Source organism: Piliocolobus tephrosceles, chromosome X (genome assembly GCF_002776525.5).
Source record: "Piliocolobus tephrosceles isolate RC106 chromosome X, ASM277652v3, whole genome shotgun sequence".
NCBI lineage: Eukaryota > Metazoa > Chordata > Mammalia > Primates > Cercopithecidae > Piliocolobus > Piliocolobus tephrosceles.
The window spans coordinates 2,760,391-2,784,597 of record NC_045455.1 but is presented as its reverse complement, the minus strand read 5'-3'; the positions used below and the strand labels follow the sequence as shown (position 1 = coordinate 2,784,597).

The 24,207-nt window shown below is 45.9% G+C and overlaps 1 protein-coding gene across 11 annotated transcripts in view; it reads left to right on the top strand.

The window, feature by feature from the left end:
* ARHGEF7 (Rho guanine nucleotide exchange factor 7) overlaps nt 1–24,207 on the top strand; it is a 145,276-nt gene that overhangs the window by 106,555 nt on the left and 14,514 nt on the right. For all 11 annotated transcript variants that reach the window (XM_023217668.3, XM_023217672.3, XM_023217671.2 and 8 more), the window contains 10 exons: nt 689–811; nt 7,106–7,244; nt 8,050–8,109; nt 8,850–8,996; nt 10,893–10,979; nt 13,570–13,648; nt 13,840–13,979; nt 16,387–16,611; nt 19,698–19,791; nt 21,869–21,958. In XM_023217668.3, coding sequence (XP_023073436.2) covers nt 689–811; nt 7,106–7,244; nt 8,050–8,109; nt 8,850–8,996; nt 10,893–10,979; nt 13,570–13,648; nt 13,840–13,979; nt 16,387–16,611; nt 19,698–19,791; nt 21,869–21,958 — 1,184 coding nt within the window. The remainder of the gene's footprint in view (nt 1–688; nt 812–7,105; nt 7,245–8,049; nt 8,110–8,849; nt 8,997–10,892; nt 10,980–13,569; nt 13,649–13,839; nt 13,980–16,386; nt 16,612–19,697; nt 19,792–21,868; nt 21,959–24,207) is intronic.

Below are 24,207 nucleotides of genomic sequence, written 5' to 3'. Positions count from 1 at the left end.
CACTGAGGGCCCGGAGAGGTGAGCGCGTACCCCGTTAGCACACCCCCTACTGAGGCGGCACCACCGGGGGCCCTGATGCCCGAAACTTGCGCTGACTCGTCACCCCTCATGCAGCTTCCAGTGCTGATTCTGGTTGTCTCTTCCTCCTTCTTTTTGTTCTTGTGAGTTTGTGCTTCTTGGAAAAGCCTGTTAACTGCCAGGATGCTGTGGATCTGGGGAGGAGAGGCGCCTGATAGGTGGGCTCGCTTTCCAGTCTCTAACCTGAAGGGAAAGGCAGTTTTTGTATTTTTTGTTAGTCTTGATGCTGCTACTTTGGTAGAAAACCTCACAGACTGAATAACCACATTCAATAATTCTTCTTACTTTATGCAAAGCTAAAGGCTCTGTGACATCTGTTTTTCTCACTGCCCAAAGAGCTTGGGCCTGAGGGTTGGTCGGGATGCCGTGCGCAGTCCTGGCAGTCTGAACACTGCCGGAGAGGACCTGGCAGCAGAGCTGCTTTCTGGGCACCGCTTCTCTCTGCTAGACTCAAGGCAGCAACATGTGTGTGCTGGGATCGGGGCCTCTTGTTTTCACAGATAAGTGCAAAGGGAGGTTTTCCTTACTCAGAGTGTTACATGTCTGTCAGTTCGCAGTTGTCCTGTCTGTAAAACTGATGGCTCTTTCCTCTTGTGTTGCATTTCTCCAGGTTGCCTGAAGCTCAGCAGAGAGTCGGAGGCTGCTTTTTAAACCTGATGCCACAGATGAAAACCCTGTACCTCATGTATTGTGCCAATCACCCTTCTGCAGTGAATGTCCTCACGGAACACAGGTTCGCTCGCTAGGCACCTGGGCAGCGGGGAGGGTGGATGGCTCTGTGTCCTTCAAATAGTGCATGAAATAGGATGATGCTAATAGTCCCTTGGTTATTAAAGGATATGAATTTTAATTACCCCTCAAAATTAGTGCTTGAGAAGTACTGGTAAGAAGTCTTTGAAATGATGGTATTTCTGTAAAAAGACAAATCTCTTTTGATGTCTTCCCTGCAGCCTGAAGCCCTTTGGTTAATAGGTTGAAGGGGTTGGTAAGTGTTCGGGGGTGTAGCCACAAGCTTAGTCAAGGGTCCTGGAATCATATTTCTCTCCGTTCTTAAAACTGGAAGTACATGAACCCGAGTTACATCAGCTGTAAGAAAAAGTATCCCATTTCAGATTAATACTAGGTTTTATACCCAAAACATTACATTGGAGACCATTAGCTTTTCAACCTGAAACTAAAAACAAGTGCAACAGAGAATGCACGAATGTTCTGCTTATTTTGTGAGGCAAGACAGTGTCTGCTTCCTGCGAATTGGAGGAAGATGTTTCTCAGCTGTTTCAGTTATTGAGGAGGCTCTCGGTTGTTAGTGTTAAGAATTGATTTGTTCGAGGATTGGTTTGGAGGAGACCACACTGGGGCTTAGAGGGCTCAGAGGCTCACTTTCTGCTTCTAAAAGAGACCAAAGATTTGTATCAATGTTTTACAAAACATTTCATAATTTCTTTTGAAAACAGGAATTCACATATTTACAAAACCGTAAATGGAAAAAGTATTGTTTTAGTAGCATGAAGATGCATGCCATTTTCTTTCTAACTTTAAATATTTAACTTCAGCCTAACCGAACATTTCAACTTAAAGCCTCTTCAGTGAACAGGTGTTGGTTGCCTCTTTAGAAGCACATTTGGGGCTCAGGTGTGGCACTGCGTGGGTGTGCTAGGACAACTCAGACATGGCGGCACAGCGGACTCGGCTCTGGCTGCTCCCTTCAGGCTCTGCAGCCTTGGGCAGATTTCCTCCTGTTTCTGGGTTTCAGCTTCCTTCCCTGAAGGAACTCATTCACAGGGATGTTATAAACATTCAGCTAGAACTGTCAGCAGGTCAGCTCAGGGTGAACACGCCAGACGCTCAGTGAATATTTTGTTGTCTTCTACTGTATTTTTTTTTTTTTTAAGACCCTGGATATTGTTTCCTGGGTGTGCTCAAATATAAAAAGATTAAGATTTGTTTGAACTTCCTATTTGTTACTGAAGCATCTGCAGCCCAGAAAGGAAATAGCAGCCTTGAACAATGCAGGGAAAGGAAAGGAAGTTAGAACTCACAGCAGTCGCAGATAAGGAAAACCCAAAGAAACCTCCCTCTGCGCGTCCCGTTTGGGAGTGTGGGCTGTGTCCGCGGCACCTCCAAGCATCCAGCATGTTTCCAGTTATGCACTATGCCCCTACCCCTGGGAATTTATAGATTGAATGAGATTTCCAGAAAGCACAATGCAAGTGTTAAATTTGTATCTCTGGAAGTTCTTCAAGAATTATTGATGGAGTGATGAGGAAGATGAAGAGAAAGTTCATCTTTCTGAGGACCTGTCCTAAAAATGACATTGAAAGTCACTGGGACTGTTAGTTTCCTAAAATGCGAAGCCATTCAGGAGCAGTGCTTGTGGGCGTGTGCTGCGTTTATCCTCTTCTCTGTTATTACCGTAATTAGTGTTTGTCAGGTCTTAATCAACGTGTAGCATTTTCCTGAAGTAACCAGAAGAAAGAAGACAGGTGGGTTTCTGAGTCAGGAGGGTCTTTGTGCCTCCTTCCCAGGGTGGCCCAGAGAGTGGAGGGGCAGGCTGAGGCCCACTCTGGACAGCAGCCCCGGGGGCAAGTCACTGTTGTTTTAGTGCTGGGAGTCAGAGCTGCAGTGAGAGGAAGGTCCCCCTAGCCAGCAGGTGCTGCCACTGTGGAACCTGAAGCTTGTGTGCCCTCCTGAGGTCCCTGCGCCATGAGAGTTCCCCCTCTGTTGGCTACACATTCCTCCCTACCCCAAAGAGCACGGCAATGAATTGGGGTCGGGCTTCCCTGTGCCAAGGTTCCTTCCTACTTCCTGCCTTTTTGCTTGGATTCTTTCTTGTTCCTCTTGCCGGCTTCTCCATGTGTGTGTGACGGTCTTTAAGCTGCCACGCCTGTGGGTAGACTAATCTGCTCATGCCGTGGTGTAATTTTTGAGGATTGGTTCAAGTGTGGTGGGTTGAAGTTTAAAGTCTTATTTGTGTCTTCACCGTCCTTGTGTTACTTGGGTTTAAGTTGTAAGTGTGAGCCCTGCGAGTACAGAATGCCAACTCTGAGCTTTTTAGCAGCTCTGACCTTCCACGGTGTCCAGTGATGGAGGCAACACTTGTCCATGGACAGCTATTTTGAATGAACTATGTATGGGTGCCATAATTTAGTCTGTGAAAACGACTTTTTTCCCCAGCAGTTTGTTCTTCTGAGCTTGCGTGTGTTTTGTGGCTGCCGTCAGCCCACAGCACGGTGTCAGTAAGGACTGAAGAGACCGCTATGTACGAGGCTGCTGGCATCAGCAGAGGAGAAGCTGAAAGAGCTGTCTTTGGTCAGGGTGGCTGTAACCAGCTGTTCCGTCTTATCGTGGCACTACTTTTTTTTTTTTTAACTTCAAACTGAAACTAAAATGATGATCCACAAACATTTATACAATTTCATTTCCTTTTTAACTGTGTTTGTTCTGGCATTGTAAGAGTGTCTTGTGGATATTAAAAGGAGTTTTGCTTACACACATTTCACTTTTTTGGCTTCAGGGCTTTTTTTAAGGGAGTGGTGATGAGGGTAACTCTGTTTAGTTTTGTTAATTTTTCTCTGCTGTACCATAGTTAGGAAATTTCACAGGTAACCCTGAAATACAAATAATGACCTGAATGGATTTTTCCTTGATTCTTATTTTGGTGGAAAAGGTCCTTATGTGGATTACATTTAAAGGAGTTGAAATAGATTTTTAGTATCATAAAATTTGATTTTCATGGGACCACCCGATAAATTCTCCAACACGTAGAGAATTGTTGGTAAAATATAAATTGCTCCTGTCTGAAGCCCTCACGTCACTCTATTCATGCTTTAGGAATGGATAGAGTGAGTAGTGGAAAGGGGAGCACCTCTAAGTAAACTGGGCAGAGGGGAGGGACGTGTGTGCAGAACAGACTGCCCGTGGTCAGAGGGGCCGGCCGTGCCATCCACATAGTGGGGGTCCGCCTTGGGTGCAGAGCATCAGCCGTTCTGCCGGCAGTGATGGCTTGGGCAGTGGCCTTCATGCAGGCTGTCCTCTGTTTCACTTGCAGAATTGTAGGTCTGCCCCACCTAGAGTGATGTTTGGGGCATTGATGTCTGTGAGTGCCTACCGTGGTGCCCAGCATGGTGAGCGGTCCCGTGGCTCCTCTGTCCTTGTGGTCCTGCTGTCCACAGAGTGCTCACTGTTGCCCCAGCTGAGAAGGGGGCGGGGGACAGTGGCTGTAGTGGCTGCAGCGGAGGGGAGTCTGTCCGGGACCTTCCTCAGTTCCCCACCCATCTCCCCGGATAAGGTGGATACTGAGGAAAGAAGGCAGAGGACGTGTCCATGTTTAGAAATGATAGGCCTGTAATGCCAGCACTTTGGGAGGCCGAGATGGGCGGATCACGAGGTCAGGAGATCGAGACCATCCTGGCTAACACAGTGAAACCCCATCTCTACTAAAAATACAAAAAACTAGCCGGGTGAGGTGGCGGGCGCCTGTAGTCCCAGCTACTTGGGAGGCTGAGGCAGGAGAATGGCGTAAACCCGGGAGGCGGAGCTTGCAGTGAGCTGAGATCCGGCCACTGCACTCCAGCCCGGGCGACAGAGCGAGACTCTGTCTCAAAAAAAAAAAAAAAAGAAATGATAGGAATACGTGCGGTGTGCTCACGAGCTTACGTCAGTGCAGCCTGCACAGTGAGCAGGACACCTTGCTGTGCAGGTGCTACCCACAGCAGGCCCCTGAAGATGGCACTGCACTTTATTTCAGTAACCTCCAGCCTGGGATTGTCTCAGGAAGTGATTTTTGGAAAGCACAGAGTTATAGAGAACAGATGTTGAATTGTCTGTTGCCCACAAAAGTGCACGTGCTGTCGTGCGTGTGCGTGCTCACAAAAGACACACGACACGCCCACACTCAGAGGTATCGGACAGTTTCTGTGCTACTGATTTTTAAAACAGCATCGACATGATGGACAGCCTTACAGAAATAATTATGAAGCCTTATATTTGGAGTTGATAAAATGCTTCTCGTCTTACTTTTTATAAGTGGATATATGCAACATTACCCTTTTTTATAATTTGCTTTAGTGTTGATAATACCTGTTAAGTGTGTATACGTATTTGTTCATTGAAAGTATTTCTTGTTGGCAACGACAGACAGAGGTGCTGCACCTGCATTGTTACTCTTCTTACACAGCGTAGGACCGCACCCTGGCCTTGGTTAATGAGACCACCCTGGTTTTGTAGAAAGCATTTAGACGGGAGTGACCTTCTCGGAAGGTCTTATGTCTTAGGAAGTAGAAGGCTGGTTTCCTAGTGACCGTTTGGTTTTCAGCATGGTGTTTGAATCGGTTTCACTGGGGGACATTCTGCCTAGCTGCCTTGGCAGGGGATCCACGTGGAATAAGGAGGGTAAGAAGCGGGAAGGGCTGGCACCACCCTGGCTCTCAGTCCTCATGGGAAGCTAGGTTTAGGTTGAACTCTCTGAAACTGTTAATATTCACTGTTTGTGGACTCGGTTTCCTCTGGGTTAACCTAAACACTGTCTGTCTGTTCCCGGGGAGCCCTTGATGGATCTGGTGTCCCCTAGACCTCTGGCAGTGGCCAGCTTGGCTGGGGTGGTGCAGTGGGAGGCTCCTGTGAGACCAGAACCGGAAGTTGGCTTGTTTCTCAGTTTTGCTGTTAGGATTTTCATATTTATTTTAGGACATCGTTTACATAATGAGGATATAAAAGTATCTTTTCCTTTTAAGGGAAAACCTCTAGACTAGGAAAATTTGTTCCTAGGATGAGTGTGCCATGGGTATCATTTGAACCCAGCTGTGCTGACTAGAGACCCCTGTCTTCTAGGATGGGGTGTGGTGACGACGGGGGGTGGTGGTCACCTGGGTCTCCTGGATGGGATGTGGTGACTGAGAAGTCACCCTGGTCTCCTGGGCCTGGCATTGGCTGCCAGCGCTGGTGCTGCCTCCCCTCCTTTCTGTGGGCTGCACACTGTCAGATGTGTGGACTGATGGCACATGCAGTGTGAGGGACAGCAGACGCAGGGCCCGGCCGAGACCTCAGAGATCGCCAGTGAAGGGGTGTCGCGGTCAGGTGACTGTCAGCCTTAACAGACGTGTGGGTGAAGAGCTGGACCCCTCAGAATCCTGCCCGTGTCCTCTGCCACAGGTGTGGGGACTCTGAGGACAAAGGTGACGCACATGAGGACCCACTGCAGGGAAAGCTAGGTGAGGCACCATGAAGGGAATAGTGAAAGAGGAACACGGGAAGATCTAAAGCTTTCTAACTCCTTAATTTTGGGATATGCACTCAGTTTCTTTGTCCACACACAGGGACCCCTTCCTTCCTTACCTGTTGTGAGGATTGAATGTAACAATGCTTTTGAAGTTCTAAAGCATAAATCAGCATTTGCTGTCTGCACGCAGGGACCCCTTGCTTCCTCATGTATTGTGAGGATTAAACGTCACAAAGCTTTTGAAGTTCTGAAGCCTAAATCAACGTTTGCTCTCTTCTGCTGCTGCTTCTCCCACTCCTCACCCCAAGAGTCATTGCTTACTCCCAGGCTGAGTGCTGGCAGCACATAGGTGGGGCCTGCTTGCTGGACGAACTCGCCTCTGGGAATGACCGCCATCGGCGTGCTCTAGCTCTTTACCGGAGCAGCTCAGTCCTTGTTCTTACCACCTTGAGACTCTGAGATTACTGGACTCCATTCTGGCTCTGAGCGTGCACGTTTCCGTTGGACATGTCTGCATGGCACTGATGTGCCAGAGGGCCTCGGCGTCAGTGGGATCTCATGGAGACCCACACATCCTGTGCTGTGTGTAGTTACTCTTGCTCATATGAGAGCAGGAACGGGACCCCTCGGGTGGGAATCCCCTTTGGCATTTCCAGATAAGCAGCGCAGATTTGGGATAAAAGCTGGAGCCTTCCAGATGTTAAAAGCAACACTCATGTTTCATAAATTCTGGCTGCTGCTCATGGAGATCAGAGAGCCATTGTCTCTCATTGCTGACCACACGTGTCTCCCTTGCCACTTGCTGCCCAGTGAGGAGTTGGGGGAGTTCATGGAGACCAAAGGTGCCAGCAGCCCTGGGATTCTCGTGCTGACCACGGGCCTGAGCAAACCCTTCATGCGCCTGGATAAATACCCTACGCTGCTCAAAGAGCTCGAGAGACACATGGAGGTACTGTGCTTTCATTCTCTTACTCGGAGTCCTTCCCAAGGGTTAGTGGCATGGTCAGACTTCACTGTGAAGGAAAGTATTATTCATGATTTATTTTAGAAGCCAGAACCAACAGAGTTTACAAAGAGTTTTTACTTAGTGGATTGTCAAAATGATTTTGTTAAATATTATGTTTTTCTCCTTACTCCAGCTCTATTAAAAAACATTTACCGCTTATCTCTCTTTTACCCACTGCTGCTGATTGAAAAGTTTCCAAAAGCTGAAACATGAGAACTGATTTTCAGATAATGTTGAGATGTCTTATCTGGATCATCAGCTACAAACCATGTGTGCATAAGTTATAGGGTAATACTGTACTGATCATTTAATGAATGATTATGCTCTTTTAATTTGGAATAACAGGTTGCAGCCTAGCAGAAATTTGGGTTAAAGTTACTCTCTTGGCTTGAGTTGGCAAATCTTTTCTATAAGGGGGCAGACTGTAGGGTCTTCATCACAGCTACACGGCTCTGCCGTTCTAGATACTGCATGAGAGCCGTGGCAGTGTTCCAGTAAGACTTGATTGATGAAGCACGTGTTGGCTTCCCCACCCCTGCTGCTCGTGACTGTTCTCTTTCAATGTATGTTTCCCCTAAGTCTGATGGCTTCATGATTTTCTGAAAGACTGACACTTTAATGCTGACGGAAAAAGGGGATATTAAGGGTTGAAAAGTATTAGAAAAGTTTCAAGCTGGTCTGTAGAAAGTACCTTTTTAAGAAAAGCTTTTCCTTATGAAAGCTAATTGTATGTTTCTTTTACTCAAAGGATTATCATACAGATAGACAAGATATTCAAAAATCTATGGCTGCCTTCAAAAACCTTTCAGTAAGTGATTAAGCATATTGTTTTTCCCCCCCAGACATTATTGTGACAAATGAATGTAAAAGAATTATCAAGTGAAAAAGTCAAATGATTAAAAAATGACTTGTGCTGACACGAAAGAAAAACAGAGTTGGCATTCTATGGCTGGTAAACTCCTTTTAGTGGACTATGATAGAATAATTACTTAAAATTTTTACAATCACAGTATAATTGATGTTAGATCTACTTTAAAATTATTTAAAACTTTTTTACCCTTCATTTATGTTGTCTTTAATGATTTATTGCAAAACAGAACAATGGTGGTTCCATTTTCTCTGCTGTTGTGTTGTCTTACCAACTGCATTTTTGAAATATATGCCTTATTTTATAGCACAAGTTAGTTATACTTTGTTTCTTCTCTTCAGTCTTCTATATTGGCAAACACTAACAAAACCAGAATGAAAATACAGTCTTGTCCTGTCCACATTTCTTTTTCATACAAGTGGCAAAGTCTGTTATGTTTTTCTAAAATAATACTTAGTATTCCAGAGCAGTTATGTGCGTTGCTTCTTTTGAGTTGATTTCATACTTTCAAGCAAATACTTTCAATTCCGTATAATTAAGCAGATCATTCAATAGATTATCTGTCTGAAGAAGTAAGGCATAAAGCAATAATTATCTTAAGGACAATACAAAGCAATGTGGCCAGAACTTAAGATTCTGGAAGTTTCTGTCTGTTAACAGTGTTGTTCTGTGTCTGTCAGGCCCAATGTCAAGAAGTCCGGAAAAGGAAAGAACTTGAGCTGCAGATCCTGACGGAAGCCATCCGGAACTGGGAGGGCGATGACATTAAAACTCTGGGCAACGTCACTTACATGTCCCAGGTCCTGATCCAGTGTGCTGGAAGTGAGGTACTGTTGCCCACATGTATGCACCAGGGTTTCTGTCCCACTCTTAGGAGCTCGTAACAGAAGATTTTAAAGGCATCTCAGGCAATGAAAAACATCTAATAGAAGCTCTATCTTATAATTTGTGAGCTACTTTTTATTCTTGACACAGGAGAGAGGCTTATGGCATGTTAGAGAGGCTTAGAGCTGAGTGTGGACTTATTGACCAGTTTGATCCAGCTGAAGTCAGTGTGGCCTGAAACCCACGTGAACTGAAGGATAGCATGCAGAAAGACTTGCAGGAGTCCCATGCACACGTCTGCACGGAGCTGTATGCGCTTATCTGGCCAGCAACTCTGTACCGAGGCTCACTCTCACAGGGACCTGCCGCTCTCAGTGCTTTCAGGTCCTTATACTTGCCTGTGGAAGTATGCTAGCTGACGACATATGCTTACAGGAGTCACAGTTTTCTTACGGGTTTGGTTTAAGTGAGAGATCAACTCAGATTTTTGGGACATACCCATCCACACAGTGAAAATCGAGCAGTTTGTTTCATGATTCACATTGACATACATTCAGTGGGTCACTAAACAGGCACCTCTTTTTGAATTTTATTCTACCTCTGCAAAAATAACATGAGCAAAACATGCTAAATGACTCATTTTTGAACGCGAGACTCTAAGGAGAAAAAGAAAACTAAAACTTGAAACTTTTACAGTGTGTTTTCCTTTCCTCCTATAAAATACCACCCCTTCTACATAGTCCTGTAGTTTGGGTACCATAAGAAACCGTGATTGTAAAAACCTCACATCTTTTCAGAAGCATTTTCTTTTTGAATCATGCTCTTTTAAACTTTAATCTGTGGGAACATTTCCCAAAGTGTATTCTTTATAATATTAGATCTACACCACTCTGGTGGATGTTACTGCAAAATGCTTCAGAGTGGTTCTGATCACGACTGAACGTAATTAGTGGAAAGATTGTTTATGACAGAGCTCCTCGGAGACTTAGCTCTCAATGTTCCTAAAGTATGTTGTGAGTCTTCAAGAGGGGACTATAGCAAGTCTTTCTCAGTGGCTTCTTTAAAGTATGGAAGACTCTTTTCAAGGTGATTTGCGTAAGCCTAATGTTCTGAGGAATATACTTGGGGAAACTAATTCCTAGGACTGATTACAATTTTGGGGGCCGTAGTTTAAATGTCAACATGTGAAATGGACTCTCTGGCATTTTTTTGTCTCTTTTTGGATTCTTAGGAACTGTTTTCTTTCACTTATCGTCTCTTTGGTTTTTATCTTACTGAAGCAAGTGATTTTTAATACATAAGTAATACTTTGAAGTCTGATGTAAACCAGGTGATGTTTATGGGGTGGATGGAAACAACACTGAGTTGACATTTGGGAGGTTTGAGAAGTGCCAGGAATTATTAATAGACCAAAATTGATTTTAACATTTTATCCTATCCTTTCTTTAGCTTAAAGACTTCACCTGTTCCCCTGACCCCACTAAAATGTATAGGTTCTCTCCTTTTTCTCTGAACCAGAAAAAGAAAATTTTAGCTTACCTGAAAATAATCACAGAGCTGAACTCTTTAACCAGATATATTTTCAAGATGTTACACAGGCTAATTGTGACTGCAGGATCTTTTAATCATTCAGTTTAGTTTCTTACCTTTGCTTTTTGAAGAATTTAGAAATCCTTCTCTTTACCTATATGTCAGAGCTCTCTCTTAATCAATTAAGACTTAATACAGAATTTATCATAATTGTTTCCATTTAATTTACCTGATAAAACTTGACAGAAATACCTAAATGAGAAATGTCATGTGATGTTTCATAGGGTCTAGTATAAATAAGTATTTGTGCTCACATTTGTAAGTAGATGTTTTTTAAGAAATGTTTTGGGTTTCTTTTTTTGTTTTAGGAAAAGAATGAAAGATATCTTCTCCTCTTCCCAAATGTTTTGCTAATGTTGTCTGCCAGTCCTAGGATGAGTGGCTTTATCTATCAGGTAAAACACAATCTAAATTTACATTTTATTGTGGATCTGAGGATAATTTCAGGCTGGCTTTGAATTTTATGTTAAATATTACATGTATCTGTGTATGTGCTGTGTGTGTAGTGCTGTATGTTCTGATATGGATGTACAGCTCCTGTTTATGTTTCGTTGTGACTATGCAAGCATATCCTATGTTAGTTTTAAAAAAGGAAAGAAGTGTAAATGTAGAGCAACCTCATAAGGACATAGACGACTGTGGCACAAGTCAATCTCTGTCATTGCCTTCTGTCAGTTCATGCAAAATACCTTGCTGCTCCCTGCTGTAGTTTTGTTCTGTGAAATGGGTTCAGCCAGGGCTTGTGGGTTAGTGGGGTAGTGTAGACTAAGGTCTTGTGTCAGTGGCACAGCACTGCCCAAATGCATCAGCAGATGGAAAGTGATGTAAGTATGTAAGTAGCAGTGTGTGATCGTTGAACCTTTTTAATTTTTGTTTCCCTGCTTTTCTTGGAGAAAATGTGACAGCGGATTTGAGAAGGAGGTGCAAGGGTGAGCAGGGCCTTTTCTGTTATGACAGTGGTTTATAGTGGTGGTATGTGAAGGAGCTGGTATTTTTGCTGTCTAGTAGGTGCACGTGGCAGGTTTCGTTCTTTTTTTTCTGTGAAGTTGTAGAGGCGCATATCTTTCCCATCAACTTTCTGAGGACTGGCCGGTTACCACATAACCACTGCAGCAGAAGCCACCACTTGGTGTTCCCTGGGGTGCGTTTCATTGTAGCATGTGTTGTTTTGTGTTGTCCCAGCAAGGGCGTTAGAGAACCCTAGGCAGACACTGTGCCTTCACAGAGGCTTTGTCGACCACCCCGAGAGGACTTGTCATCATACGCTTACTCTAAAACGGGTGCTTTAGAATTGATGAATCACATATATAGGAAAAGACTCAGGAAAATAAGGCTGCAGATTGTAAGGCCTCTGCTGAAGAGAGGTGATCTGTGGCTAGGGTGGTGCACACTAGAGTTTTCCAATAAACTAGCAGCTACTTCTTTGTTAAATGACCTTGATAAACCTAAATCTCTGTCCTTTCTGGTCAGCACTATCTGGCTTCCTATTGTATATCCCCAGAGTCTCATTCCAGTGGCTGGAGACAGGAGCCTTCTCTAGCCTAAGGGAGAAGAGGCTGCCACTCGGGGCAGGCTTGAGTCTCTGCCCGTGAGGCTGGTGCTCACACTGGCTTTACCCTTGATGTGCTGACAGACTGCTGGGGCTCATCTCAATGACAGGATTCTATTTTTCCGTTCTTAGTACAGTGGTGACCCATGGTCTCTGTATCATCAGTCTCTGTTTCTACCATTAGAACACTGGCTTTAGGGGATGCTAGAAAGTGTTCGATCCAGGCACAGCCACAGTGTTGTGTACACCGATGTTCTGATGGGCTAGGTTCAACACAGTTGTGCAGTTTCATTTTCTGTAGCACTCACAGCTGTTAAAGTACTTACATGCATTATGAATCTTGGAAGGGAGTTCACGGTGTGTAGCGTTTTTAAAATACGCTTGGCCACAGAAGAGTCCAGCAGTCTCCTCTTCCACCTGCCGTGCTTTAGGATGAGATTTCTCCACCTGGGCACTGCTGACGTTTTGGACTGGATCATTCATGGCCCAGGGCTGAGGACTCAGACTGTCCTGGGTACTGTAGGGTATCAGCAGCCTCTCTGGCCCTTACTTGCTGGATGTCTGAGCCCCTGTCAGGTTGTGGCACTGCCACCCATTCTCTGTGGGGGCACGTTGCCCACACCCGTTGAGCAGCACTCCCACTGGAGGTGCTTATGCAGAATCCTGCTCCGCAGCTGATGGCGTGCTCCCCAGGCAGCACGATCCAGACGCCACTGCCTCTTCCTGAGGACTTGGTAGGGCACCGGGTGCTGTGGTTTCTGTCAGCTGCGCCAGGCTGTTTTGTGTTCACTTCTGATTTGTTTGTAATGATCACTTTGTACCCTGTTTCTGGTATCTTTTCCATTGACATTTCCTGTTGCAGTTACCGATTTCTTCCATTTTCAGGGAGCATTGGTTTGCCAACCATTTTCTGCATTGTGTGCAGCATTTAGCACAACTACTGATTTTCTGTTTGGTGGATTACAAAGTAGAGTGTTAGGCAATTCTTGTTCTTGCCTCAATTTCCCACCCTTACTTTGACATTAAACTTGGAGCTTCCTCTGTATTTCTTTATGAGGCAAATACATGCTTCTTTTCTGCAAAAACATCATTTAAAATAACTGTTACACACGGTAGTTTTTTAAAAATCATAATGTGTGATTTTTTTTGTCCTGGTGTCTATTTAGTAGCAGCTCATCAGACACAGTGTGTGTTTGGGCTTGTCAGTCTGTCCCTTGTCGCCGGTTGAGTTTCTTGCTTACAGTACAGTATTATGATTTATTATTTGAGATAAAGATTTTTGTATTATACATGCGTCTGCTACAAACGAGCTTTTTTTTGGTTCACAAACACAGTTCCTCCACCAATTCTAAAATCATTTAATATTTACTTTAATAATGGTACCTTTTTCTAGAAAAGCACTAATTGTTTTTTTTTTGTGGGGGGGTCTTTTTTAGGGAAAGCTTCCAACGACAGGAATGACAATCACAAAGCTTGAGGACAGTGAAAACCATAGAAATGCATTTGAAATATCAGGTGATAGGCACAAGCTGTGTGAGTGCCGTGTCTCGGGGAGGAGAGGCAGCTTGTCCCCGCGTGCAGATTCTTGCTTGCATATTTCAGAAGGTGGTGTTTAAGCGTTGAGTGGAATTCCGGGGGCTGTGTGTGCATGCACGTGCTTTTTACCTGTGTTTCCACTCGGCCTGTCTTTTCCTTCTCTCCTCTAGGGAGCATGATCGAGCGGATATTAGTGTCGTGCAGCAACCAGCAGGACCTGCAGGAATGGGTGGACCACCTACAGAAGCAAACGAAGGTCACGCCTGTGGGAAACCCCACCATAAAGCCTCATTCGGTGCCGTCTCACACCGTAAGGACTTGGCGCTTCTCCTTCCAGACTCCAGGCGTGGCATCCCGGGGCTCAGCTGTCAGCAAGTGATCACATGCTTTAAAACCAGATCAGTATTGGGATAAAAATGAGAAACACTTGCTTCATGTTCCTCTGAAAACATTTGGCCTCTTTGTGCAGTAGTGAATTGTTTTCCAGTGAGTGTTCTCGAGAAACAGCCCTGAATTGTGCCTCCTCACGCACAGTTCAGAGGTGCTTGGGGGAAGCTGCTTTTGCTCAGCGTGGCCCTAGAAGACTAATTTAGGGGAGTTTTACACTAAACTATAGATGATTTTTCTGAGAATTTTAACTGTTTATTATGCTTTATTTAAGAAAACAAAAATAAATGATTATGATGAAAAGGGCCAGATTCACGTTGAAGGCATTAAAATAGAATTTATGACACACTTGATTTTAAGAAATTGAGGTGTCTTTTACTTAGAAAAGCTCAGCAACTCTTTGAATTTTTAGAGAATTACAACTTTTCAAAATAGGTGAACACTGAATTCAGTTGCAGTGTTTAAACCTCTCCTGGTGTTTTTTGCTCAAGAAGTTGGTATCGGGTTGTTTTAACAGTCGTCATCTTTATCAAGTAATACCGAAAAACTGGGCAGAGCTTTTAAAGAATGAGTGACGATGACACGGCATTTTCAGCTTGCAGATTCCCTCACATCCTTACTAGGTTATTAGGATCAGTTCTGTCATGTGCTCAGTTTTCATGTTTTCTTCTTCATGGGAAGGTTGTAGATCAAGAAGGATTGCTGTATTCTGATATTCTCATCAGTTTCAGAGTCCATCTGATTTCTCTCAGCAGTGTGGAGGTAACTACTCATTGGCTTTTAGCGAGCATTTCATCTTTAATGGCTCTGCCGTTTTAAAATTCTCCATTCTTTCATGGAGATCAGTTTATCCCAGCGACACGTACACATGTGTGTTTATAAAGAACAGTGGATGAGCTGCTTCACTCAGATTTTCAACAGCAGCCTGAAACTCTACTTCATAAAATTGTGTATCCAGTCAGCTTTTCTCTGTGGCCAGACCCTCCGTCTTAGTGTTTCTTTCACTGGTGGCGGGGAAGGCACTGTGCCTCATGTTTAAAGTGTTCTGCGTTCTCCTACAGTTTCTTTTGTGGGATGATGTATTCTCCTGTGATCCAACTCTGTCCAACTGAAATCATATTCTAATTTTAGCGTAAAGCATACTTCCTTTGACTTTCTCAAGAAAGGAGAAACAAAACCAGACGCTACTTAACTCTGACGTTGTTGCTAGGAGGGATGTCTTACATAATGTTATCCATCTATACATTATTTCCTATGAAAAGATGACGTTACTGTGGCTTCATAGCATGACCTGTATCTGACACGATTCCCTCCCCCGTGCAGGGACTAGAATGTGATGGTTGCAGAAAGTTGACGGCGTCTGTTCTTGAAATTGTGGCATCAGCTGCTGTGGGGCCTTCCCTCAGCCTGTGTTGAAGGTCGTGCACTTCAGAATGCCGACCCCACTCAGGTTTCCAGTTCACAGCGCTACACAGCTTGTTCTCCCATTAAACGCACCTTGCTATCGTTGGCTAATTTGAAGTCATTATTGGCTGATTTTGAGAATTACTTACTTAACTTTTCTCATTTAACTGTCATTGTGATGGGATATTTCAGGTTTCCCAGGAATATAAAATTCATTAATGACATACCTCCTCTAAGAAGTTAATTTTTAATTAACTTTGTTTTGATTAGAGTTGAGTTTTCTAAGAAAATAACTGATTTTATACCAGGGTTTGGCAGTGTTCTATAAAGAGCCAGATGGTAAACATTCTCTGCTTCACAGGTTCAGGCCTCTTGCAGCTGTACTCTGCCCTTGTAACACAGCAGCAGCTTTAGACAGGCACGGGCCTGCTTGTGTGCCAGGAAAACTTTTTTAAAAAACAAAACTAGGCGATTGGGCCTTAGTTTCGCCCAGTACTTTATCACCAGGTGAAGAATAATACGTGACTGGGGGGAATCACCTTCCTTCTTGCAGCCACATGCCCTGTGTGCTTTTGTGAAATTCTCACCTTTTTACTAGATAAAGTACCTTTTTTTCTGTTAATGTTACTCCGTAGCTAATAAATGTGGCTAGTGGATGTCTGAGTGCTGGGGCCCCAGCTAGAGCTGCCCCTCCCGTCTGGGGCAGACGCTGTGGGGGAGTCCCACGCTCAGCCCAGGTGGCGCGAGCTGGTGCTTGGCCCCAAAAACTGACTACTGAGAGCCAGAGATTCGAATGAAATGATAAATCCTGGGGTTTATTTCACATGGAGTGTTTAAAGAGCGGAAGGAAGTGCGTGATAGTGCCCTTTCACGGTGAGCATGCAAGTCTCATGTTCTCTGCCCTTCCCGCTCTGTGCCCTCGGCAGCTCCCCTCCCACCCGGTCACTCCGTCCAGCAAGCACGCAGACAGCAAGCCCGCGCCGCTGACGCCCGCCTACCACACGCTCCCCCACCCCTCCCACCACGGCACCCCGCACACCACCATCAACTGGGGACCCCTGGAGCCTCCGAAAACACCCAAGCCCTGGAGCCTGAGCTGCCTGCGGCCCGCGCCTCCCCTCCGGCCGTCAGCTGCTCTCTGCTACAAGGAGGTGAGGTCCCTTGACCACTCAAACAGCCAGACGACGGTGAGCATGCCTTGGGCCCTGAGTGTGCCGTGCTGGTCCCTCTGTAGGCAGCAAAATGCACCCTAACTCCTAGAGAACTGAGAAGGGGTCTGCCTTGGTTCTTTGGTTATCTGCTCTGCTGCTGAGAGGCCTGTGGTAACCCTGTGTGGGAAGGGGATGTGCAGGGCCCCTCCTGTCTGTGCCATGCACAGGGGACCTTTACTGTGCTTGCCGGAGGAATGTGCCGCCGGGGACCAGGAGTTGGAAAGGCGCTGAGCCCAGGTGACTTTCCCTCCCTGTGCGTGAGGCCGTCACTTGGCGTCTGCATGCTGTCTGCTGCGTCTAACAACCCCTCCTCTAGGTTGGGGATCCTATCCAGGAGCCCTGCGTTTTGTCATCCAGAAGTCATTTGAGATGAAGAGAACATTTACCAATACAAATGAAAAAACACTTAGGCAGTTTCCCCCTTTGATGCATAAGAAATCATGATACAGCCTTTGCTTGTCTCTGTTCTGATCCAGCATTTTTGTATTTGCTAGGTGCAAATAAAGTACAATTCTAATGAATAAATATAAGTATTAACACTTTCTTACACTTTCACCTAAGCCAGCTGGGATGAGGAAAGGAAGCATCTTGAGAAATGTGTTCTGAGAAACATTTTCACCTGAGGAAGCCAGTAATTGAGATGAGCATTGTTTTCGTGAGCAGCTGAGCGTGCATGGTGGTGAGGTATGAGGCGCGGCGGTGAGAGTCTGAGGAGCCTGCGTGCAGACATGAGGAGCGGTGCCCGCTGCTGGGGTGTGAGCGAGCGTGAGGGTGGTCATGCACTCTTGCCTGCCATTGCGCCTCTGTGTTTGGTCAAGGCCACATTTGCCAAGGGAACTGGAGCAGACTTTTTCTACATTCTTGCCAGCAGCCCTGAGGGTTTTAAGGCCCATAGGAAAGTACTGTGTAAGAAATTAGGATCTCTGCTTTTCATTTTTTGGTCTTACTGAGTCTTTGTTTTTATGATATCTTTCAGGTAATCATGTGTGCAAGTCAGAATTCTCATTTTCTCTCATGGGAAGTTACTTGAAGAATGTTGGTGTTCCTTATTGTATACTTTCACAGTCTAAAGAAAAAGTGAGCTACTGCAAGAACTGGTGGAGATTGAATTACTAGGGAAGAAAACTGGGATAAAACTGTTGGGAAAAGAAGTAGAAAGGGCAAGGGAAGAGGCATTGAAATGAAGATAAACAATTTGATTTTGATAATCTGGCTGCAGTTGCTTTGCCCACTCCACACTGGGAGAGAAGGGCTCACACTGAGTAGCTGCTGTCCAGTATTGCTGAGCGCCACACAGCATTAGCATGGAGAGTGGTCCTACAGAGTACGAGAAGAGGGTGTGGAGGCTCGTGGAGGCCGCTCTGCAGCCTGCTCTGCCTGGCACTGGGCGTCGGGTGTGCTTTGTGCTTCGTGACCCTCTTCGCTCGCAGGTGCCCTCGGAGCACATGGTGGGTGGGCATTGGCTCTTCAAGGCTCTCATCTCAGTTTGCTTTGAATTAGGGAAGCCAGGGTGCACATGTGTATAACTGTGTCTTCTGGAACAGATGGCTACTGCATTTCTAAGAGCTTTACAATTTTTAGAGAAAGATTTTTATTTAACTTTTTAAATGTTACTTTAGATTGAGAGTTTGTTACATGGCTGTATTGGATGATGCCAGGGTTTGGGCTTCTAGGGTACCTATTACCCAAATGGGAAACATTGTACCCAATGAGTAGTTTTTCAAAACTTGCCCCCATCACCCTCCCCCTTTTGGAGTCCCCAGGGTCTGCCATTTCCATGGTCGTGTCCATGTGTACCCATTGTTTAGCTCCCAAGAAAAGACTTTTAAAGATAACTTTAAAAACCACGCTTCTGGCCGGGCGCGGTGGCTCAAGCCTGTAATCCCAGTACTTTGGGAGGCCGAGACGGGCGGATCACGAAGTCAGGAGATCGAGACCATCCTGGCTAATGGGGGGAAACCCCGTCTCTACTAAAAAAAAAAAAAAAAAAACTAGCTGGGCGAGGTGGCGGCGCCTGTAGTCCCAGTTACTCGGGAGGCTGAGGCAGGAGAATGGCGTAAACCCGGGAGGCGGAGCTTGCAGTGAGCCGAGATCGCGCCACTGTACTCCAGCCTGGGCAACAGAGCGAGACTCCGTCTCCCAAAAAAAAAAAAAAAAAAACCACGCTTCGTTTCCTCTGTTTCCAGCCGGGTTCATTCCATAGCGCATCTCATCTTCTGAGTCTTGGTTTTGCCTGTTAACATTCGTGATGGTTTATGTCACTGGCGTGATGCAGAAACCAGCCTTTTTTTGATATCGGTATTTAACATGTGCTTGATAGTTGACACCTTACCTGCTTTGTTGGACTTGCTTTGCTCACTTTGTATTTTGCTGTCGTCTTCTGTGCTTGTTTGAGAAGGTGTTTGAAGAGGTAAGGGGTGGGCGGTTCCGTTGTGAACACGCTCTGAGCTAGTGTGCGTGTGGCCCCCGCAGAACAGCCCTGGCCGAGCTTGGCTGTGCTCCTGGCACTCAGAGTCGGGTAGCGGAGCACTCGCTCCCTTTTCTTCTCCCTGAGACTTCAAATAGTTTTAAAGTGATTGTTTTTTACTTATCTGTCATTTAATGATAACCTTAGTTTCCTCCCATCTTTCCAGTTAGCTGTGCCGGGGGGTGGGTCTGCCCCAGGGAGCAACTGCTCCCTCCTCCCCTCCTCCCTCAGGAGTGTGCAGGATGTCTGTGCACACCAGTGCCAGCCTGCCTCCTGGTGACACCTCTCATCACCGAACTAACAGGACCCAAATGGCACGAGGGGTTTTATCAGAGTGAAGAAAAAATATTAGCCAATGACTAATACTGAGAATGCCCTATTGATTTTTAAATTAACGTTCAGAAGCTGGTAAAGAAAAATCAAAATAGGAAAAAGCGAGAAGCTCTTATCAGTGGCTATAATGATTTGGGGTTTTATACCTTTACAGCAGCCTTTCTGATACGCCAGTGAAAATGATTGGCTTCAGAGGATGTTAGCATTTTCTTTTCTCTTTCCCTAGGATCTTAGTAAGAGTCCCAAGACCATGAAAAAGCTGCTGCCCAAGCGCAAACCTGAACGGAAGCCTTCCGATGAGGAGTTCGCGTCCCGGAAAAGTGAGTAGCTGCGGTCCGTGTGAAGGGGGATGTGGCCTCCTGGTCACGCAGGCCATGGCATTCTTGGGATGGAGGGAGGCTTGGTGGCTTTCTGAAGACTCCAAACAAAAGTAGGGTCTGCCCCTTGAGGCAGTGGTGGGAATAAGTGGTAGTAAACATAACGTTGACCCAAGCAAGCAGGAGAAGTGCCCTTGTGTCAGTGATGAAGTCTCCGTGCCAGTTCCAGCACCACTGCCTCGTAGCCCCTCCTCATCCAGGAGCTGGGGCCAGACCTGGAGGGCTGTCCTGCTTTTCTGGTTCTCCCTCATTGCCTGTAAGATATTCCACCCACACTTCCTGAAGTGCCATCATCTCCCAAAGTGCTCTCTCCATCTGTTAGAAGCATGACGTGCTGTGTTCTCATGTGGGTTGCACCTACCCGTGCTGTTCTCTTGCTGTTCTCTCCGCTGTTGGACCCGTCCTGTCTGCTTCTCAGGCCTAGGGGTCCAACTCAGCTCTGCGTTCCTACGTGGCCTCTCAGCAAGTACCTGGCACCTGTTAGGTGCTCGGTAGATAGCTTTTGAGTAAGTGGAGCTCTTGACAGAAGTAAGTGATTCTCCTGGGGGTGACTGCTGGGAAGGGGTACATGGGAACAGATTGCTGTGGACTGATGGGTGCGACCCAGGGAGAGCGAGCCAGCTCTGGGGAAGTTTCAGGCTCTGCCCTGCCCCACCCCTGTGTCTGAGCTCAGCCTGTGTTGGTCCTGTGCCTTCACTGCTCACTTCCTCCAGCCTCAGGAGGAGGCCCAGCAGCCGTCCCACACACTCTCTGTGCCGCACCACTGCTGGCGTCCCCTCACCCCTACCTTATCAATCAGCCCAGGGAGGTGACCGTGCTGGAGTGTTCATTATATTCTTGTCCTTGTCACCTGATGTCCATGGCAATATAAGTCACCATCCTGACTGTCTTCCTCCCCAGGTGGTCCAGGCCCCTGACCACCAAGGCCCCTGATGAGATGGTGAGGCCCTGGGGTCTAGCTGTTGAAGCGGAGCTGGTGCTGGACGCCTGCTCTGTTGCTCACTGGCTGTGCTGGGGCTTCTCTGTGAGCAGACTGTTCTGTGGGCCACTTCCTTCAGCAGATCCAGGGGCAGCACTGAGCTGGGCGTGGGGCCGGCTGCAGCTGAGACCACCGTTCTTGGGCGCGTGCTTCATCAGCACCTTCATGGGCTGGGCGTGAAGGATGCAGTGTGATCAAAAGAGATCCCTGTTCTCATAGAGCCTGTTTTAGTAGAAGGATACAGACAAACAAAACAAGTGAACAATGTGTGGGCCGTGGAGTGCTGCAGAGACCCAGTAGGGAGGAAAGGTGGGAGATTTGGTGCCAGGGTGCCGTTTGAGCAGCCGCCTGGGGCCGAGGAAGCAGGCCATGCAGGTGTCTGGGGAGGAGCTCTCCCGGCCTGGTCGCAGAGACCCTGGGCGGGAACCCCAGGCTGTGCGCAAGGGACAGTGTGCTCTGTGGGCCAGAGCTCCCCTGCAGAGCGGTAGGTAACACAGCACCCTGAGCAGCAGGCAGGCAGAGTCCGGTTCCGTAGAGAAGATGATGGGGCCTGGGCTTTCACAGGACCACGGGCTGCCGTGTGGGGAACAGACAGGCACAGATGCCCACATCGACACTGAGAGTTGTCGGCCTTCTGTTTTTCTCTGGCTGGCGTGTGGAAACACGAAAATGTTTTAATTTTCATTTCTTGTTTCAGTGAGATTAGACATCTTTTCTTAGAACTCTTTGTTTTGTGACTTGCATATTCCTATCTCCTGCCCTTTTTCCAATTTGAGAGTGGGGATACTAATTTTCTTACGGGTTGGTAGGATAATCATTATAAAGTTAGGATATTCGCCTTTTTTCCAGATGTGTTGCAAATATTTTTAAAAAACTGAAAACCTTTTTGAGTATAACTTTCGTAAATTTTGTGGAAAACAGTTATCTGACAAAATGGCAGATTATCTTGTCACTTTGGTTAGGTTGACGCCTGCATTCACCTTGCCAGTTGCACTAGAGGCCTTTCAGTTCGATTGTGAACTGTTGTGCGTCTCTTGACAGGCACAGCTGCTTTGGAAGAAGATGCTCAGATTCTGAAAGTCATCGAAGCTTACTGTACCAGCGCCAAAACAAGGCAAACACTCAATTCAAGTAAGTTTAACAATAATGGCCTGGAAATTGTGATGGTTTATTCTGTTTAGTTTCAAATTACAGTCTGAAGGAACCTGTTGTGTTAGGCCCCTTGCACAGCCCATCCGCCTGACCTCCCAGGAGCGATGTTTCAGTCAGGGGTGGCAAGCAGGACAGCAGCTGAGCTTCAGGTCCCTAAATTCACGGAGCTGGGTCTGAGCTGTGGGCACAATTACTGTGTGGTTTTCTAGATAAAATTGTACTGGGAAATATTTAAATATAAGCTATTGCCAGAATTCATAATGCTTTTGCTAAGAGAAGATGTGTTTAAAAGACAGTGGAAGATTAGTTCAGTTATTTCAGCTATTTAAGCTATTGGTGTGGTACTGGAATTTTTCATTTTTGTTTTATTATTATTATTATTTTGTTTGTTTGTTTTGTTTTGTTTTGAGACGGAGTCTCGCTCCGTCACCCAGGCTGGAGTGCAGTGGTGCGATCTCAGCTCACTGCAGCCTCCGCCTCCCAGGTTCAAGCAGTTCTCCTATCTCAGCCTCCCGAGTTCCTGGATTACAGGTGCGCACCACCACGCCCAGCTCATGTTTTTGTGTTTTTGGTAGAGATGCGGTTTCATCATTTTGGCCAGGTTAGTCTCGAACTCCTGACCTCGCCTCGTCCTCCCAGAGTGCTGGAATTACGGGCGTGAGACACAGTGCTCGGCCCTAAGGTGCCTTTTTTTAATTTACATTTTTCCTGTGGTGTTGCAAGTGAAGCGCAGTAGGGTGGTGGCTGAGGCAGCGTGCCTGTCATTTACCCTGCTGGCATCCGCGTGCCCAGAACAGCTGATGTGAGCACATGGTGCAGGGCCTCGGACCCCATAGGGTGGCGGTTGAGGCAGCGTGCCTGTCATTTACCCTGCTGGCATCTGCGTGCCCAGAACAGCTGATGTGAGCACATGGTGCAGGACCTCAGGCCTTTCGAGAACTGGATGATTCTGTGTTTTCTCAGCACAGAAACTGATTTCTCCTCCATTTTAGGACTTGGTGCCCTTTCCAGCTCGACTGTCACTTATCTCACTTGTTCGTTTTGTTAGTCGCCTGCAGCGTGGTGGTTCCAGTTAGTGTCATGTATTGTTTAACGCTGAGAAAAGGAAAAAGGGAAGAGGACTTCTCAGCTGCTTTAGCTTTTATCAAAGACTGCTACAGCTGTGAAGATAGGATGAGCAGGGTAAATCCTTTGTGGAATCTCGTTTATCCAGAAGCTTCTTTTTTTAACCATTTTCAGTATTTTACTGGTATCGTACCATGTCCCATCTATGACATTAAGACTTTTTGCCAAGGGTCAGCACTTGTTTTTTTTTGGTCCATACTTTAGTGAAAAATACCCATTTGTAGTGACTGCTTCTCAGAATAGGAGAGAAATAGAGAAACAGAAAGGCCTGGGTAACCTGTTAGAAGGTGGAATAAATACACGTACAATCACACAATAATGTCTGAGTATAGATTGTTGTGATGAAAGGTATTACATTTTTATAATTCAATACTGATCATGTTTTAAGTCATAGGCTATAAAATGTGGCCATAAATTTTTGGATTTTGAATTTGAGATTTTTGTTGTCATCTCAATTTCAGTTACTTGAAATAAAATTTTAACGCAGTAGTCTCAGATGAACAGAGCAGGTTCAGTTGGCCACCCATCTGTGTGAGTTCTGCATTTGTGAATTCAACCAACTGTAGATCAAAACTACTCAGAAAAAAGAAACAGTAAAAAGTAACAATATAACAGTAAAAAAAAAAATACAAGTAAAAAATAATCATACTTATAACAGCTATTTATATGCTATTTACACTGTATTAGATACTATAAATAATTTACAAATGACTCAAAGTATAGAGCTCTTCCCCAAAGTATACGGGAGGTTGTGTGTCGGTGAAATGGAAACACCATGCCATCTTATATCAGGGACTGGAGGATCTGAGGACTTTGGTATCCGAGGGGAGTGCTGGAGCCAATCCCCTGTGGATGAGGGCTGACATAGTGCCCACCTCGTTTCTTCATGACCAGGGTCCTGTGATATGCTGTGGCTTCACGGCCCCTGACTGCCTAAGGGGAGTGGCCCACAGTTCCTTTTCTTGTCACATTGCCTGTATTCTGTATTTCCATTTCTGCTGTGCAAGAAAAGCACTGAATGATACATTGATTTTTGTTTTTAATTCATATTATGGGCAAACCACTCTGGGGCTTCAGGGAGCTGATAGTCATATACACCCTTA